Genomic DNA, 17012 nt, shown 5'->3' on the forward strand with positions numbered 1-17012 from the left:
TACAAATTTCATCTAAGAACGTGCTACATGTCTTGCATCAGTGTTATCAATGGTAACTTTCTCCTGTGGGGTTATTTCAGTGTTCCCCTTATGGGGTCGGCTGCAGAAAGAGGGTTTAGGTGACTCCACATACATGCAAATCAAGGAACATGACTGATTAACCTCTTCTTCGGCTTGTCTAAGCCCTCACGTCCTTGAAAGCTTGAGGTGTGTGTTTGGAAACACCCAAGGAGAACAGCACTGTTATTCCAAAGTAGCAGCTTGACTATAATAACATCCAAGCTGCTTTTGTGGTGTTTTACAACATAGATTCCCCCCACACACTTTCCTTCCTTGTGCATAAAAGCCTTTCCCTCTTCACTCCCCTTGCACAGACTGAAGTAAACAAGCCTTGGTTTAGAAACTTGACTTGCTAAGTTCAAGGCTAATCCATGCAGGTCAATTACTGTGTAGCTTTCCAGCTCCCTCAGGCAATGCAGATAGAGTAACAAAGTCGGTATTTAAGGTGGGATGAACCTGATTTGAAACAGTCCCTCATTGCCCAAAGGGGAGGAAAGCCCAAGCAGTACAGCTCACATTCGCCATGGCACACCCACTGCTTCCTTTGCTAGTCAGGAGCATAAACACCTGTACAAGTTGTTGAAATTTTCAATGGCAAACACGTTACACATTGTGTCAATGAGCATCAGCATTCACATCCAGCCATCTTTAAGGTTTCTTTATCAACCAGCACAAGCATCTCTGATTTGTACCAAAGAAGAGTGACTGCAGTCCCAGCTGGCAGCAATGTGTAAAATTCCCAAAAGCAGTTGTTCTGGCTGGACAGAAGGACCCAGTCTCTAAGTGAAGATTTATTTCATGTAGCAATCAAGAGTTAATTCCTGTATACATCTAGAAAGATCATTAAGCAGTCTAAACATCCGTAAAAAATAACTAGCACCCAGTGATCCAGTTATAGCACGAAGCAAACCTCTTGCAAATTAGGAAACTCAGCCTATTTACCACAAGGAAGATTAGTCCTTCAATTAATAACATATTTGGTGAATCCTTCCAAAGGCTACAAGAAGGCTGGTGGGCATCCTTTCTTCCAATAAATCACTCTTCAAACTAAACGACAAAAATAGCCATGTGCTTCCCAGGGTCCCATCAGCAGTCACCAGTGCCGTGGGTCAAACACTGATGATACACTGGGCCCTATTTTATTTTTTTCTCCCATTTCCAACCTGCTTCAGCCCAATGCTTATGGCAGGCAGTACACACTTGACCAGTAATCATTTATTGACTAAGCCATACGTGCTCTCTATCTTGCCAACTGCACCCATCAAAAACAGCAATGCTACCCAACAGATGTAGTTGAATTTCTTGTAGGCATCCAGACCCATGGTAATTAAGCCATAGTCATGGACCATTTGTCTCAATGGCCACAAAACATGGCCTACAGCTGCCTGTGCAACTATGAAACTTTTATGGTACTTTTTTTTTTTTTTTTCCAGTGAACACCTCACAGGAACAGGGCCAGTGAGGTTTGGTCACAGTGCTTGTCTTCAAGCTCTGCTGATTCAATCACTCCAGTTCTTTGCCTGCAGCACTTCTCCAGTCTTACCATCTGTGTTCCCTGTCTGAGAGAAGATGCTGGGGAGGATGCGTGGTCAGACCTTAGTACACGTGAGCAGAAGAGAGTAGAGATCACATGCTGCTGTGGACTGGCAAATGCTGGGCCTGAACAGCTTCACCCTCCCCTTCTACTCTCTACATTTCAATTCAACCTCAAAACACCACATTATCTCAATCTTGGCAGCATTTCTCTACCTGTCAGTTTCCCAGCTCTGGAAGTAGTAGTCACAACCTGTGCTTGTAGTTGTTCATAGCAATGCATCTCTTCAGGACATTCTACCATCCTCCTCCCACGAGGGAGCTGGGGAAGCATAGCCCTCCATCCACCCTGCACAACCACAGAGACAGAAATGATGGACTTTTGTCCTGTGCTCCCTCCCAGGAGAAAGCCAATCCCTGTCAGTACCTCAGAAACAACACAGCAAAAGCTGCTCATAACCCAGACTTGGAAAAGACCTGCCAAAGGCATAAAGGGATCAATCACTTGTAGGGGGGATGAGTAGACAGGAGGGAAACTTAGTGGAGATCAGGAAAACTGCAACACTTGCGCAGGCTTGTTGCAAGCAGAGCTTTGTGGCAGCAGTTCATGCTTCCATACAAAGTGGACCTGGCCATCCTGCAACTGCTGGCTGTCCCCCACCCAGCAGGAAACACAAACATCTTCTCCATGAGCAAGATAAATAAGCCAGGAAATGATGAACTGCTAATGTGACAAATGAGGACACATTGCCCTTTCCAGCCACCTTCTCATCCCAACCCTCTAAGGGATCATCCAAGGTCACAAATATTTCTAATTATCTGCTTCTGATAGCCTGCCTCACTCATTCAAATCATTTTACACAAACAAAGGCAGACTGACAGCATTTCACTACTTTCTTCCAGCTATCAGTTCTGGCTTCCCACATTTTCAGGGCTAGCCAGACCTGTTCTCAGCCCATTTCTCCAGCTAAACAAACAAACTCTGCCACCCTGTCTAGAGACTTGAAATTAAGCCACCAGACATGCCAATTAACTTACAGCCTTAATTATTCTTGAGGAACCTCAGATAATCAGCATCAGGCACCATCTGAGCCAGTGCACAGCTAGGTCAGCACTGCCCCACAGCAGGACCTGCTGGGGACATCCCACTAGGCTCGTTCCACAGCTGTCCTCTGACCACTGCTGACTTCAGCAAGACAGAGCCAATGGCTCTTTTACTGGAGAAACAGGTAGGCTGCTCTTATCAGCTCACCAGAGACAAGCATGCAAAACACGTAGCATATTGCAACCTTTGTATTCAACTACATACCCAAAAGGGGAGAGGTTAGGGGACAGGGAAGGCTCTGAACACAGCCAGTTGAAAAAAAATTGTAAGGTACAAGGGGAGGAAGAGGATTCTTAAAGCCACAGCAAAAAGCGGTTTACTTCCTACTTAAGTCCAAGTGCAAACCCTGAATGCAGTCCAAGAAGTATAAAAAGGCTACTGACTGTTTACTGTGTTTTGTAGAAATTTCTTTAAACACCCTGTTAGAGATAAGTGCATATAAAGAGGACATAATGGATTCACATGTGAGTGCAGGTGTTTCATTGTACTTCTTGATATCATTGCTCCAACTACACTTAACCAAAGGCTTCAAGTGATCACAAAACTGCCTCATCTTCCAGAAGTGCTGAACACCAGCGTGTTCACATCTTAGGACAGAGCTCCGGGTTTAAGCCCTCCCTTTTAAGTAGGGAATAATTTTATCTTTGCATTTGTTCCAAAACCTTTTCCAAAAGGGGATTCAGATTGGAAGTCTGGCTTTCCAATTGCATTCACATTACCTGTTGCAGGACTGAACCAGCCCCACTACTGCCAAGCCAATGGTGCATAAAGCACTTTACTTGCATGAGGACCATCTGCTGTTTCACCAGAAATGGCACGTAGGAATGGGGGAGAAGGAGCTGTGAAGCAGTGCTTGCCTGAAATACTTTTCCACTCAAACATCCATAAGCTCAGATTTCTAGGCAAAAGTTCCGTTTTATTTATTTTTTAAAAAGAGATTTGCCAGCAGAAATGAAAGATAAGCAAACAAGTGCTTCAGTCAGCGCTATGAAGACGATAACCTGGCAGTAGCATCACGCTTCCTTCTCTGCACTGTTCGTGCCCAAGGCAGCTGACTGGACACCAGATATCTCCGTGGTGAGGACTGCTGTAACGTCACACGGCTGCAGGGATGACAGCCACCCACAGATACTCAAACAGATGCACCAGAGGAGAAAAAAAAGCAAATTCTGGGCAAGGAGCCAGCGCTGCTCAACACAGCCATCTGACAGAGCTGCACTGCAAGCTCCAGATCTATTTAGTAAAACACACACACTGAGTAATCAGATATATTTTATTACACTGCAGAACGCTTTTTTTTTCTTTAATCCAAAGACAGTTCTTAAGTGCGTGCCCTGTGGGTGTGAGCAAGCCCTCCACAAGCAATGGGCACACCAGAAATGGGTCATGAAAAAGAGCCAGCCAAGCCCCTCTGGCGGGTTTTACTGGTTGGTTATAGCTTTACACACAGAGACATTTGGCATAGGAGTGCACCAGTTCATAGGGTAAATAGTTAGAAATGATCCTTCCAAGAAGTCACCTATCACACCGACTCCCTTGATTACTTCTGCTGAATAACAAAAGCCACTGAAGATTAAGCTTTTTTTTTTTGCTATTTTTTTTCTTGGTTAAGACTTTGCTTTGTTGTTTCCTGATCTGAATAAAGAACAAACCCAGGATCATAATTTACTACAGAAAACAATGAAGTTCTTATCATTGTAAATATATGGAGTGAGATAATACAAATCCTGTTCCCTGGTATTTCCCCTCCACCCTCCTTCTCCTACCACTACCCTTTCCAGCTTTAGGGCCTCTCCCCTGCTTGCATGGAAGATTTGACGCCCATAAGAAAGCCATAAATTACTCCCAAACAGCTACTGAATGTAGCAATGACCGTCCAGTAACACTTCCACGGAGCAATAGAGCTTCCTGGCAAGCTGATAAGAGTTTCCTGTTTTGAATTCTTTTTGGTTTTGTTTTTTTTTTTTTTGTGCAGTTTTTTTTTTTTTTTTCTTAATGAAAATCAACTCTCTCGAGCATCTCGGAAAAGAAAGGGCCATCAGATTATCTTTTTTTCCACTTCCAAATGAGTTGTGTTGCAAAATATTCTGTTCTTCTGAAAGAGAAGAAGGGACCAAGTCCAAAACGACAAGCATGCCTACTTGGGAAGGAGGTATGGCTGGAATCCATCACTGCTTGAGGATGCTGGGTTCACTTCTGCACACACCACAAGCCCTGTCCTGATCTGTCTCCTCACACGCTTCACTTTTATGCTGCCTCAGCATAGATGCATACCCAGCTCTGTCTCCAGCAGGGGACAGGAACATATTGAAGCTGAACCCTTCCCATTCTGACCCGCCCAAGGTGCTTTTGATGGAGGACTCAGCCCCTGACCCACCTGTGTTAAATGGACACACAAACCTCACTTATTCCAAGAAAAAAAGGAAAAACGTTACATACATTTGGTTCACTATCAAGTACTGATGAATAATACCCCCCTTGGATTAGCAGATTCACGTCCTGGATTTTAACATTTAATCCCCTAAAGTCATCTCATTAAAATAATCAGCTTGCAATTCAGCCCATTCTAGGAAGGGATGTAAGAGTAGCTTGTCCTGCAGCCCATGTCCTCTGCCCCTCAGAAAGCAAAGGCAGAAACTCCCTCCCAGCCCCTCTAGGCCCAGAAGCAGTCTGGACAGCCTGAAACTGATTTCATGTAGGCAAAACTGAAAGGAGATGTTTTGCAAAGGAAAAAAAAAATTATGCACAAGCAAGCTAATTTTCAACTGTGAAATTTGAAAGAGACCATGCCCTACAGGGGAAGAACACTCTTCTGATCAGTGCTTTTTCAAAAGCAAGCCAGACATGGTTTTGCATCACTTCTTTAAACCAAGTTTCACCACCTTATCTTACTGTAAAGAGCAGAAGCAAGAAGAACTTGCACAATACAGCAGAGACCTTTGACTTGCATTTTTTATGTTTTCATATTCCCCTGAGTGTCAGCCTCACACAGTTATTCACACATAGGCTTGCCCAGCACAATTTAATTCTTTGTCCATATTGGCTAGCCAAGCTGGCAGTAGCTCTTGCCACATACATGACTCAGCAGGCAAGAAAACAGGTGAAGCATCTGATGCTGTGATATCAAAATTCAAGAGACAGCACTGCAAAGGCTAGTCACAAACAGAGCAACCACAGATGCTGCAGCCATCCATCTCCTGGTATCAAAGAGCCATCTTCTAGGAATAATAGTATGGCAAACACCACACCAGGGAGGCAACCAACAACCCATGCAGCCCCTCCAGCTTGAGGCTGTCAACTACAACCAAACCCAGCACCAAACACCTTCTCATCACCCACCCCCTTCACGACCAACCACTTTTCCTACCTGTTCTCTGTGCCTTTGCTGTCCAGGCTACCAACACAACCCGACACAACCCAGCAACCCTCTCTCAGCTTTTCAAACCTGCCTCTAATTGTGTTAATGAGAAGACCAGCTCCATTGAAGGCAATTCTGCTCTCAAATCCTCGTTTACTTGGTAAGCCAGGTCACTGACTGGTAGCTGTAGGGTCTCACATAGTTTGGGCAGCCCCATTAAGCATTGTGCTTGGCCTGTGTTTTCCTTCTCTGAGCAAGGCTGGGATCTTTCATAACCAAAGACTCAGAGCAAAGCTTCGCTGCAGAAAACTGCTTCCTGGTCTTTGTGCATAGAGGAACTTTTGCTTTTTCCTTCTCAGGAGGGCATCAGAAGAGTTGTGTAAAGGCTGTGCATGTGTAGAGCTGGTGGCAGGACCAGGCAAGCAAAGGCAGGCCCTCCCAGGCTCCATGTGCACGTTCCTGGGGAGCTCCAGGACCCCCAACCTGTACACACCTGGATGAATGACATCTACATTCCTCTCTGCTATTTGGTCACTTCTTAGTTTTCTAGGCTGTCAACAAAACATGCTGTGGTGCAAATCTTAAAATGCACATTCCTGACCACGTACTGATAAAGCAAGCCGTGGGTTTCTGCCAAAGCCTTTTTCTGTCCCCCAGGCAGCTGGTTACAGCATCTCACACAGCTGGAAACTCCCTGGTAGAGCAACAAGCCCCCAGATGACCTCAGAAGCTGTCCTGCTTCCCATTTGCAGGGACTTTTACCAGGCGAGTAGTGGATTGCACATGTTCCTAAAGCATAGATGTGAACACACAAAAACCACCAGCATGGCCAATCAGGAGATGTTTATCCTGTGCTTTTGTTCTTCTGGGTGACTTTTCTGGATCTATTTTTGCAAGCCAAGCAAGAAGTCTTTCAGCTCCAGGTCCCAATCCCATAGAGCCACTGTAGACAAGCCTGAAACAGGCCAGCTGCCTCCTGACATGGATAACAAGGTGCCACCAGGGATGCCCATTGCCAGTGGTGGTGCAGCACTGTCACTGTGCTAACTGCATGTGCATCTGCAGTGCTGCATATGCAGCACTGTTACCATGTCAGAGCTGTAAAACTTGGCCTGGCCTGGTCTGGGGGAACACTTGTCAGTGTTGGAATAATGAAAGGAAATAGATTTGGTAATTGTGGCTCAGGGCTTACATTATTGCTATGGGTCATAGTCCTCAAAACCCAGACCTCACCCTGATATGCTGGTCTGTCTGCTACAGAACTAAAGCTGTCAGTGGTGGGCACTTGGACAAGATAGACTCTAAAGGTGCATTCATCCATCCTTATGGCTACTGAAATATTGGAGCACCTGGCCACAGAAATGCTTGGAAGGCTGGCTCTGGGTTCAGGCTGCTCAAATGGTGGTCAGGTACCAGACCTCTCTCTGCTCAAAGAGAACCATGCGATTAAGATGAGGAAAAAAAAAACATCTTGTTTACCCAAGGTGTACAGCATGGCCATAGCAGGGATCCAAAGTGCTTTAATTAATCCACACTCACAAAGAGATGAGCAGGGCAAACCCCTCCAAGCACTGTGAGCTCCTTCTTGGCATACATCACTGATTTCTCCATATGGAGAGAAGCAGGAGAAGCAGGGGAGAAGACAAGGGTTTAATTTTAGCCCACAAGTCCTGTGTGTATCTTTCCTTCTTATTTTTATTCTGAACTCCACATAAAAATAGAATTTCCTGCCGCCCGATAAGGGATTCCTGTTTTTCTGTGGGGCCACCTCCTTGGGAAGCCGGTAGCTGAGGGGTTATTGATGGCTCTTCAAAGTGCAGCAGCAGAGAGGACAGGATCAACAGTGCTCAGCATTGACATTGTTCCTGCTTTGCCTTAGGGGAAAAAATATATATATAAAGCAGTTGTACCCCCCACTCCCCAGATAAAATACAACCAAATTTAGCATTTCCGGAACTCTGTTTTGGAAAATCTCTGTTTTGCCTAAATATTTTTAGTAGTGGCATTTGGCTTTGCATCCTTCCCAGGTATATGTTTGCAAAAAAACAGCAAAGTCCTCAGGCTCGGAGGAGGTACATCCTTGCCCTCTGAGCCGGATCATCAAGGAGGAGATAAACACAAGGTCTAGAGAAGAGATATCCCTCCCACTCTTCCCACTCCCCATGACAGCTCCCACATTCCTGTCCTTCTGCTGCTTTGTGAAACACCCTGGAAAAACCAAACTCCTGTGAAGTGTGCAGGGAAACTCAGCTGGCAGCTTGGCACAGCCCCTGCAGCGCAGGAGAATCATAGAACCATTAAGGTTGGAAAAGACCACTAAGATCGTCATGCCCAACCACCAACCCAACCCCACTGTGCCCACTGACCACGTCCCTCAGTGCCACATCTCCATGGATCCTGAACACCTCCATGGATGGTGACTCCACCACTTCCCTGCGCCAATGCCTCACTGCTCTTTTGGAGAAGATCTTCCTAATATCCAACCTGCAAACAGCACCAGCGTGGGCTTTTGCTCTCCCACACACAGTGACAACTGGTGCTGTGCAGTGAGCACAGATTTGCCTACTCTCCCCCTACCCTGCTGTTTCTATTTCCATCAAAACCACATTTTTAGTTCCCTCGTGGCATACAGGGGACATTTTCATAGTTTTTCCCTGAGAAGAGGAAAAATACCTCTCAGTTCTCTCAACTGAATCCACTCTCAGAGAAAATCCAAGCCTTCAAAGTAGGAGGAAGCATCCTGCTGCTGTGGGAAGTTGCACACTGATGGAAACCCATCACTTCTCCACAAAATGATGACACAAAAACCCGCAGAGCTGACCCCTATGCTGACCCAGCTCATTGCCACCGAGCCTGTAGCTGCTATTCTGCTTTCTATAAACAGGCTTTCCCACTACAAAAATTAAAACAGTTGACTTAAATAGCACCAAGGGAGCGGTAATGCTGCTGTAGCAGAGTTGCCACTGCATTACTTTCATGAATAAAATGAAAATCACAACGTAAGGTTTGTCATAGCTGTTTCTCTTGTGGCAGTGCTCACAGCCCCAGGATGTGCCCACAACCCTTGCGGATCCCTTCCAACCCAGGATATTCTATGATTCATTGCCTGCCTTTGAATGCACAACACCAGGCACATGGAGCACCAGATCGCTGCTTATAAGCACACCTGAAATATTTGGGCTTTTTCAGACTCAGACTTCTTTGCCTTTAGGATCCATAGTGCTACAGAGTAATGAGAAACAGCTGCCTGTCCACAGTCTGTTGGGAGAACTGTAAACGAAATGCACCTCAGCACCTGCAGGGAGACAAATGCAATCCCACCAAACATTATCACAGTCATCTAAGAACTGAATACTGCATTGATTACACCAGAAAGAAATCACATTCAAATCAAAGCAATGAATGCTATGAGGTCACACAAAAGGCCCTGGATCCCCTCTCTATTTCTGACTAACAACAACTTCCCAGGAAAGCAGTGGATGAGAACCAGCAGCTCCCAGGGACCCTGGCAGCCCCCACAAGCTGTGGCTTACGAGTATCCAGAGTTGGGCATCTAAAAGTCTGACTGTCCACTGAAATGTCCAATTTACAGACAATTAGGACCAATCAAACAAATAATGGGGGGAGGTGGTAATTTTTGGCTGCGTTTGCTAGCTTTGAATGAGAGAGGAAAATCATTTCCCCTCTTCCTCCTTCCCAAATGATAGTAATAATAGTAAAAAAACAATAGGAGGAGAAGTTTCTCTTTTCTTCACTTTTTGATAAAAATAACCCAGAGGAAATTTAAAAAAAAAAAAAAAATAGCAAGGAGAACATTCTTGTCCCATGTTGAGATCAGGGAGGAGGATGCTGGATGCAGCTGAAGCTTCTGACGCTTTACCAAAGCTCCTGTCCCAGGGTGAACCCAGCAGAGCTTCCTGGGTGATGCTGAACCAGGCAATGAAGGAGCAGTGCTTGCCTTCCCCCCCCCGTGCCAAGAATATTCCTATCCCTTAAGACATCCCAGCTATGGAGGGGCTGTTGGGCCTCTGGGTGATGCATTTTTCTCCCCACATAACCTCTCCCTTGTCAAGCAAAGGGCTCTGCAATTACTCTCTGAGTAGTTTAAAAAATAATAAAAAAAAAAAAAGATTTGTTTTAATAACTTTCCTGCTTGTGCCTAGCAACAGTGGGCTGCTCCCATAAAGCTTCCACAAAGACATTTCAAGTATGCATTTGGTTTCCAGAAGGGTGGCATCATATAATAGGGGGAGTGCAAAGCATCCCATGGTTTCACAGTCAAGTGGGAGAGAGCTCCCACCCTACAAACCCAGCCTAAGGATGGGGATTCTGTTTTTGCACCCACAGCATCAGTGACATCAGTTTATATGGTGGCTGTGCTTTGCTTTAGTCAGGTCTACTTGTTCCACGCTGCCTTGCCCCCAGAGGGGTAGATGTGTGTCATTTTCCTTTCACAGGATGCTGCACAGCCTTATCTAAATATAAACAACCTGGGAATACGTGGGGAATTATTGTCTGGGTAAAAAAAAAAAAAGTAAAGCAAACAGATCTTAAATGTGTTTTCCCCTGCCATTTCTGGGACAGCAACATATTTGGGATCAGTCTCCCAAGTTCCCAAAAAATGTTACTCATCTATCAGCAAAAACATCCCACGAAGCCTGATGTGGAGTAGCCCAAGCATGCCTGGCTGCCCCTCCCTAAAAACCACTGCAAAGGCCAAGATCTCCAAGCATTTGAGAAGATGTTGTAGGAGTAATGGAAACAAACAGCCTCCAAGATAAATCTCAAAGCCTGAGCTTGGCATCATTCCCTTGGGAAATATGAGGAGCAATGGGCAGGCATCTCAGCACATCCCTCAGTGTGCATTCTAGTGCTAAAATTGTCCAGGGTTCGCTGCAGCCTCCTGCAAAGTTGCAAAGTTGTATTTCAGCCTCACAGTCCCAGCTCTTCCCCTGCACTGCAGTGTCCATCAGGGTGAATCTGGAGCAGCCACAGCTAGACCAAAGCCAATACCTCAGGCAAGGGCAGTGCTGGGTGTGAAAAGCTGAGCTGACAGCACAAGTGTTGAACAGGGAGCAGCTGATTTGAGCCCCAGCTCTAAGTCTTGACATGGGCAGAGAAATGCCAGGCTGACAGGAATGCCATGACTCAGAGAAAGGGGGATCACAGGATGTGCAAGATGCCCTGCTCCACGTCACTGCCTTCCTCTCAGCCCACATCTCCCCATCCCTGAGGCCCACAGTGGGAAGAGCAAAGCCTGGCTACAAGTTTTACATCCTACATGTCCTTCCCAACACCTCTATGTTTTTCTCCCCCACCATCTCCTTGCCAGGAAGCTCAGAGACTTGTCAGGCTCAATGTGCTCTGGTGTTTTACAGCCAAGCAGTGTGCAGTTAAATCAGGCCTGGTTCTGCCTCAGCCACTCCTCACCACCATGAGTGCTGATGTAAGTGTAGCCAGTACTCAGTTTAACAGCTGATGGACTCAATTAGCATGGCTAATCACATGAACCATCACTACATTACCAACAGTTAATGATACCTTGTGAAATTCTTGCATAATAACCTTAGAAAGAACAGGTACTTGGCCCTGGCAATACTGCATGGCAAATGCAAAGGTCTTCAGGTATTTATGACCCTTATTTAAAAGAGAATATAATCTAAAATGTATGTTTCCCCCAATTACTCTGCTCCAGAGAGTACTAAAAGCAGTACCCTGACTCAGCCTATCACATAAACATCCTGCTGCCCCCGAGCAGCCTGATACTGTCTTCCTCCCAGGATGAGGAGCTGAATAATAAGTGACAATCACAGCTCCTGCTGCAGGAAAACAGGAAGCTGGAGTTGTACAACCCCTCTAAACACTGTCCTACCTGCTCCATTCCTCAAACGCAACGCAAACTTTTTCCTCTCCCCTTTCCTTTCCTGTGGTTTAGCAGTAGGACTGGATATAAGTTCTGCAAGATACAGATACAGACCTAGTGCACCCCTGCCTGGTGGAAGCAAGGCAGAGAAACATCCCAAATCCTCCCCACCAAGAGACACTCATACTTGAAGCTGCCAAAAATGGATGCTCTTGGCTATAACTTTTAAATTACCAGAAGTCTAAAGGAGCTGGTGTTGTCAAAGTGCTCCAGCTCAAGGTGGTGAAGAGCTAAACCTTGTCCTGAGTTGCCCCATGCAATTAGGGCAATCTCATGAGTGTGCATTACGACCTGCAGTAAGTCTGTTCCCCTCGTGACCAAGTGTAAAAGACTCATCCCATTCCAAGTGATGCTCTGGGAGCAGGGCAGCTTGTTCTCCCCTGGCTGCTGCCACATTTCTGCAGTGTCTGGTCCAACTTCACACTGTTTGCTGCTCTGAGATGAGCAAAACATGGATGTTGTCTCCGAATTTCCAAATGGTAGCCTTCCAAACAAGAAGCAAGAGAAAAAGAAGGCCTCCAATCTGCTTTTCCTTTATCCCCAAGGTAAAAATATCCCTTGCTGAATACAGCAGTATTTGTCATCACCTAGAAAAGCTCACTTTCCCACAAGCAGGCAGTGGGACCTGCCTTCCTCCGCTCACATGTGCGTGCCACGAAGGCCAGCATCAGGAGGAACAGTGCTTTGGGTAGGTCATGGTCACACAAAACAATGCTCTGCAAAATTCTGAAGTGTGGGAGGAATGTGAGAAGGCTCAGGACAAGGATGTTTATTGACACAGAAGAATATCTCCAAAGGGTTTGAGTCCTATGAGAAAAAAAGTGAGCCCAAGGCAACACAGCTTGAGCAACTGGTTAGGCTAAATCTGGAAATCCTTACTCAGGTGATCTTTTCACTTGTTTAAAGTATCAGGAAACTTTTTTCTCACGTTAATAGTAGCAGGAGTTTTCTTAAATAAAGATTTGCAGGTAAAGCTTCAAATGAATTCCCTAATTCCCTTGTACAGCTGTGTTTCATAGCAGGATATGTTTTCCTGTCTGGCTCAAACTCCAGTCTGAAAACAATGCTGCCCTCTACAACATGGGGCAGGAAGCCTTTCAGATTGAGGTCTGTTGGCCGCCTCTAAGAGGTCTATGGAAGATGAGTGAGGAAAGCCCACCTCTAAGTTCCAGTCTGAAGTGTCAGCAGACATTTGAGCAAAGTTTCCAGCACCAAAACAAATATCCAAAAGAAACAGAAAAGCCTTGGGGACAAAAAATCACTGTACTAAGCATATAAATAGCTAGCCCGAGTTAGAGGGAGAGACAAGAGGCTCCTTTCTTCTCTGTGTCCCAAACCTACCTTCACAGCAGTCTCAGCTGTATGCAAGAGGCAGCTCTGCAGCTGCTGGAATAACACAAGATTAATGCTGCTGTGCATGTGGTCTGCTGCTGGTGAGGAGAAAGGCACCAAATGACTTTTGTGCAGGCCTCTGAATGGTGCTAGGATGCTCACACCTACCCTTGGAGCTAGGAGTGAGCACACAGCTGCAGAATGGCAAGCATCATTTGTGTCCTGTGCTCCTCTTAGGAGATCCATACTAACAAACCGTTATAAGTGCTGCTTGTTCTTCATGCATTCAGAAAGGTAGGATGCTTTCTACAGACAGAGAACATTGCTTTGCTTTTGCCTGGTGACTGCATGCATGACAAGTCCGTTTAAAAATAAATTGCCCTTCTCTCAAGCACTTTCACTCACCAGGGCTGCAGCTGGGGCAGACCCTGCCGAAATGCTGTGGTTTAGTGCAGGAAGACAAGTGCAACTGCCAGCTGTTTGCTAAGAGAACAGGTTCCTTCTGCCCTTCTGTTATTTAATCTTACTGCAAACCTTGCTGTTCTGTCTACCCATTGCACTAGGAGGAGTGTACACAACAGCTGAGCTTAAATGCACCTTTTCAGCTGGGAAGGAAGAAGACGGCCCTTCCTCTCTGGCCCTGCACACTGACTCCCCAGCATCAGGCTATGCTGTGCTTCTGAGTTTTGTGGGACAGCTTGCAGGGACACAAGGCTTGATCTCCTGAGCAAGAGATACGGGGATCCCAGAGCTCCCTCTGTTGGGAAAATCTCAGCTCCATTTTCCCAAGGAAGGCAAATGCACCCATATGGCACCTCCATACTGCTGCAGCCCCTTTCCTATTCGTCTTCATGGAATCATAGAACCACTTGAGTTGGAAGGAACTCTTGAAGGCCACGTGGTCCAACTCCCCTGCAATGAACAGAGACAACTATGAGCAGGTCAGAGCCCCATCCAGCCTCATCTTGGATGTCATCTTCACAAGTCAGGCTTCTCAGGGAATGGGAGAAAGAGAAGGTGCGCCTGTGTGTGTTCCCCTTTTAGCATGGCAGGACGTGCAGCCCTGCACTCACCTGTACAACCCTTCTCCTGAGCTGTGCAGCTCCCTATAGCCAGTGCTGCCGACACCCCAAACAGCATTTCACCAAACAGCTATACTGACAGAAAATGACAAATCTGTGGATGTCTCACCCCACCTGGCTCTGCATGGGGATGCCGGCTTGTGGCTCCTTTCTGATGGGGACTGCAGTGATGTGGCATGGGCAGCGTGGCTGAGTGCTGGGGATGGTTCAAATATTGATTTAAAAAGCAGATTTATTCTTGTAAATGCAAAGCAGAAGTGTGTTTGTGCTGTGTGTTCCCTGCCCCTTAGCCAAACAGCTGCCCAAACAGTACTTTAACCCAGGCTCTGAGCGTGTTTTGCTTTAAATCAACACGGGAAGCTCCTGACACCCGTCCTCCATGTCTGCACCCGCTTGGTATTGAGGTACAGCTCTGCCATGCGCTTCCTTCTCCGCATCGTCATTGTAGCCACCCTGGTCATCACCATCCTTGTGACCTGGAGGATTCTCTGGACCCCAGGAGGTAATGCTCACAGCGAGGCCGAGCTGCTCCACACCACAGGAACAGCTCTAACCGTGGGGCCCTGTGGCTTTATGTCCCCAGAGGGGATCTTTATCTCAGGGTCAGGGGGAACAAAGTGTCAGGCTCATGGAAGTAACTCAAGAAAGCTGTGCTATGGGGAAATGGGAGGGAAGGAGGCTGTGCTTCTTGGGGGAAGCTGGAGGGGGCTGGATGAACTGGACAATGCATCTGCTGCCTGCATATCCAGTCCCTGCCAACCCTGGGCAAAGCCATGGCTGTATTTTGCGAGTGTTTTGGGTCTGTCTGCATTGAAGATTACCTCAAGGTAGCTCCAAGCATTGCTGCATTCTTTTCCTTCATTCCTGGAGTCCTTTTTCCGTAGTTTTGAGAAGGGTTTATCTTCCCTGTCCAAAAACATCCCCAAATCAGAGGAAAATATTTAACAAGGACCCAGGAGAAACCATCAAAATAATGTTCCCCTCAGGGCTGCCAAATGCTTGCACCAGGCAGCTGTGCTGGTGCTAAACATACATCACAAGGAACATATTAATCTCTGCCTTGATGTGAGCCTTAAGCCTGCAATGGCCTCATCACATTGACAATAAGAAGATAAAAAGTAAGGAGCAAAGCTGAAATTTGACAAATTCAAAGCAACTGTCAACTGTCCTTTTATTTGCTTTCACTCTTCATGTATGCTTTTAGCTTTCTATTTGCTTTTTCCTTTTCATCTTCAGGAGAAAGAACTTTATATGCCAAAGTGATGCGAGAAGCTAAGGTTCTAAATCACCTCTAGCTACAGAGAATGATCTCTTATTTTGGCATATGTTTAATATCCAATGTTTAACTCTTAATAGATCCAAAGTGGATTCTAGGGGGGCGTGTATTTATATTTACAAATCAATTCACGACTCCTTCATCTCTCTGAACACTTCTGATTCTACTTGCTCTTAGGCAAGCTCATCTCTGTTGAAAGAGAGGAGTTAAAAACAAAAATACGGATTTACCAGAGAACCAGATCTGTAGCACAAAGCAACTGCTTTGATTACCACTCAAAATCTGTAGCTTGGGAAAAGCACAGTCTGGGTATCTGTGAGCTCTCACAGTCATTGGGAGCTGATCAGAAAGCTCAGGAACAGAATCCACCACCTCTTCTAACCCCATGAGATGACAGCACTAACTGGAAGAGAGCCTGCCCACAGCATCTGGGGTGCTGGCTCAGGGTCACAGCAAGGCCTCCCTCACCTCCTATATTTGTATGGTGTTCCCCAGGTGACCTGGCCCCCAAGGCAAAGGAAGATTTCATTCTGACACTGGACACCTTCCTCCATGTTCAGCAGCTCAGGAAGAAAAGCCTGAGAGCTTTCTGCAGCCATTCAGGCAAAGCCACCATGCTCCAGACAAGCCAGGAGGAGAGAGCTCATCTGCTCTCCAGGATGAGGGTGAGCACCAAGCTGAACTTCCTCTACTGCCAGGTGCCAGCAACAGGGGTGGAGGGATGGCAGGAGCTGCTGGAAGAGCTGGAAGAGAAAGAAAATGGGACGCTCCCGGCACTGCTTCCCTACCCTCAGCAGCACACTCTGCAGACAGAGCTGGGCAACCTCAACCTGAGCACGATAGAAGCTGTGATAGGGTCCTACACCAAAGTGCTCTTTGTCAGGGATCCCTTCCAGAGGCTGGTCACTGCTTACCTGCAAAGCATGCACAGCAGCTCTTCCTTCAGCAATTTTGTCCAGGAAGCTTTAGACACGGGGCTGCAAAACGCCGGCACAGCCTGGAAACCACTTGTCAGCCTGTGCCTGCCCTGCCTCATTCAGTACGACTACGTGCTGATGTTTGGCTTCCTTAGGCAGGAGCTGGGCCACCTGCTGCAGCACACCAGGCTGAAGGCCAACAGCCACCTCTCCAAGCTCACTGATCAACACGTGCTGTGGACTTACAGCTGGCTGTCCAAGAAGCTGCTCAGCGAGCTGTCCCTCCAGCAGAAGCAGCAGCTGGCTCATATCTACCGCTGGGATCTTTCTGCTTTCCCGTTTTCTCATAGCTTGCTGTTGGACCATCTCAGCACCCCAGAGAGCTGATAGGAATGCTCCATCTGGAGGGACCATTTCAGAGAGCAT

The 17012-nt window shown here is 46.6% G+C and overlaps 1 protein-coding gene and 1 long non-coding RNA gene across 2 annotated transcripts; one reads left to right on the top strand and one right to left on the bottom strand.

Moving 5' to 3' along the window:
* Positions 1-14132: 14132 nt before the first annotated feature.
* On the bottom strand, positions 14133-16660 carry LOC149918838 (uncharacterized). Its single transcript, XR_016463924.1, has 3 exons — positions 16584-16660; positions 15215-15299; positions 14133-14223 (listed from the first exon to the last, which is right to left on the bottom strand). It is a non-coding gene; the product is annotated as an uncharacterized LOC149918838 (long non-coding RNA).
* On the top strand, positions 14215-16980 carry LOC149918839 (carbohydrate sulfotransferase 9-like). Its single transcript, XM_090134758.1, has 2 exons — positions 14215-14895; positions 16165-16980. The coding sequence occupies exons 1-2, from the start codon at positions 14811-14813 to the stop codon at positions 16971-16973; spliced, it is 894 nt and encodes a 297-aa protein (XP_089990884.1). The 5' UTR covers positions 14215-14810; the 3' UTR covers positions 16974-16980.
* Positions 16981-17012: the final 32 nt, after the last annotated feature.

The sequence above is a fragment of the Phasianus colchicus genome, chromosome 2, assembly GCF_987193195.1.
Source record: "Phasianus colchicus chromosome 2, bPhaCol1.hap1.1, whole genome shotgun sequence".
Lineage (NCBI taxonomy): Eukaryota > Metazoa > Chordata > Aves > Galliformes > Phasianidae > Phasianus > Phasianus colchicus.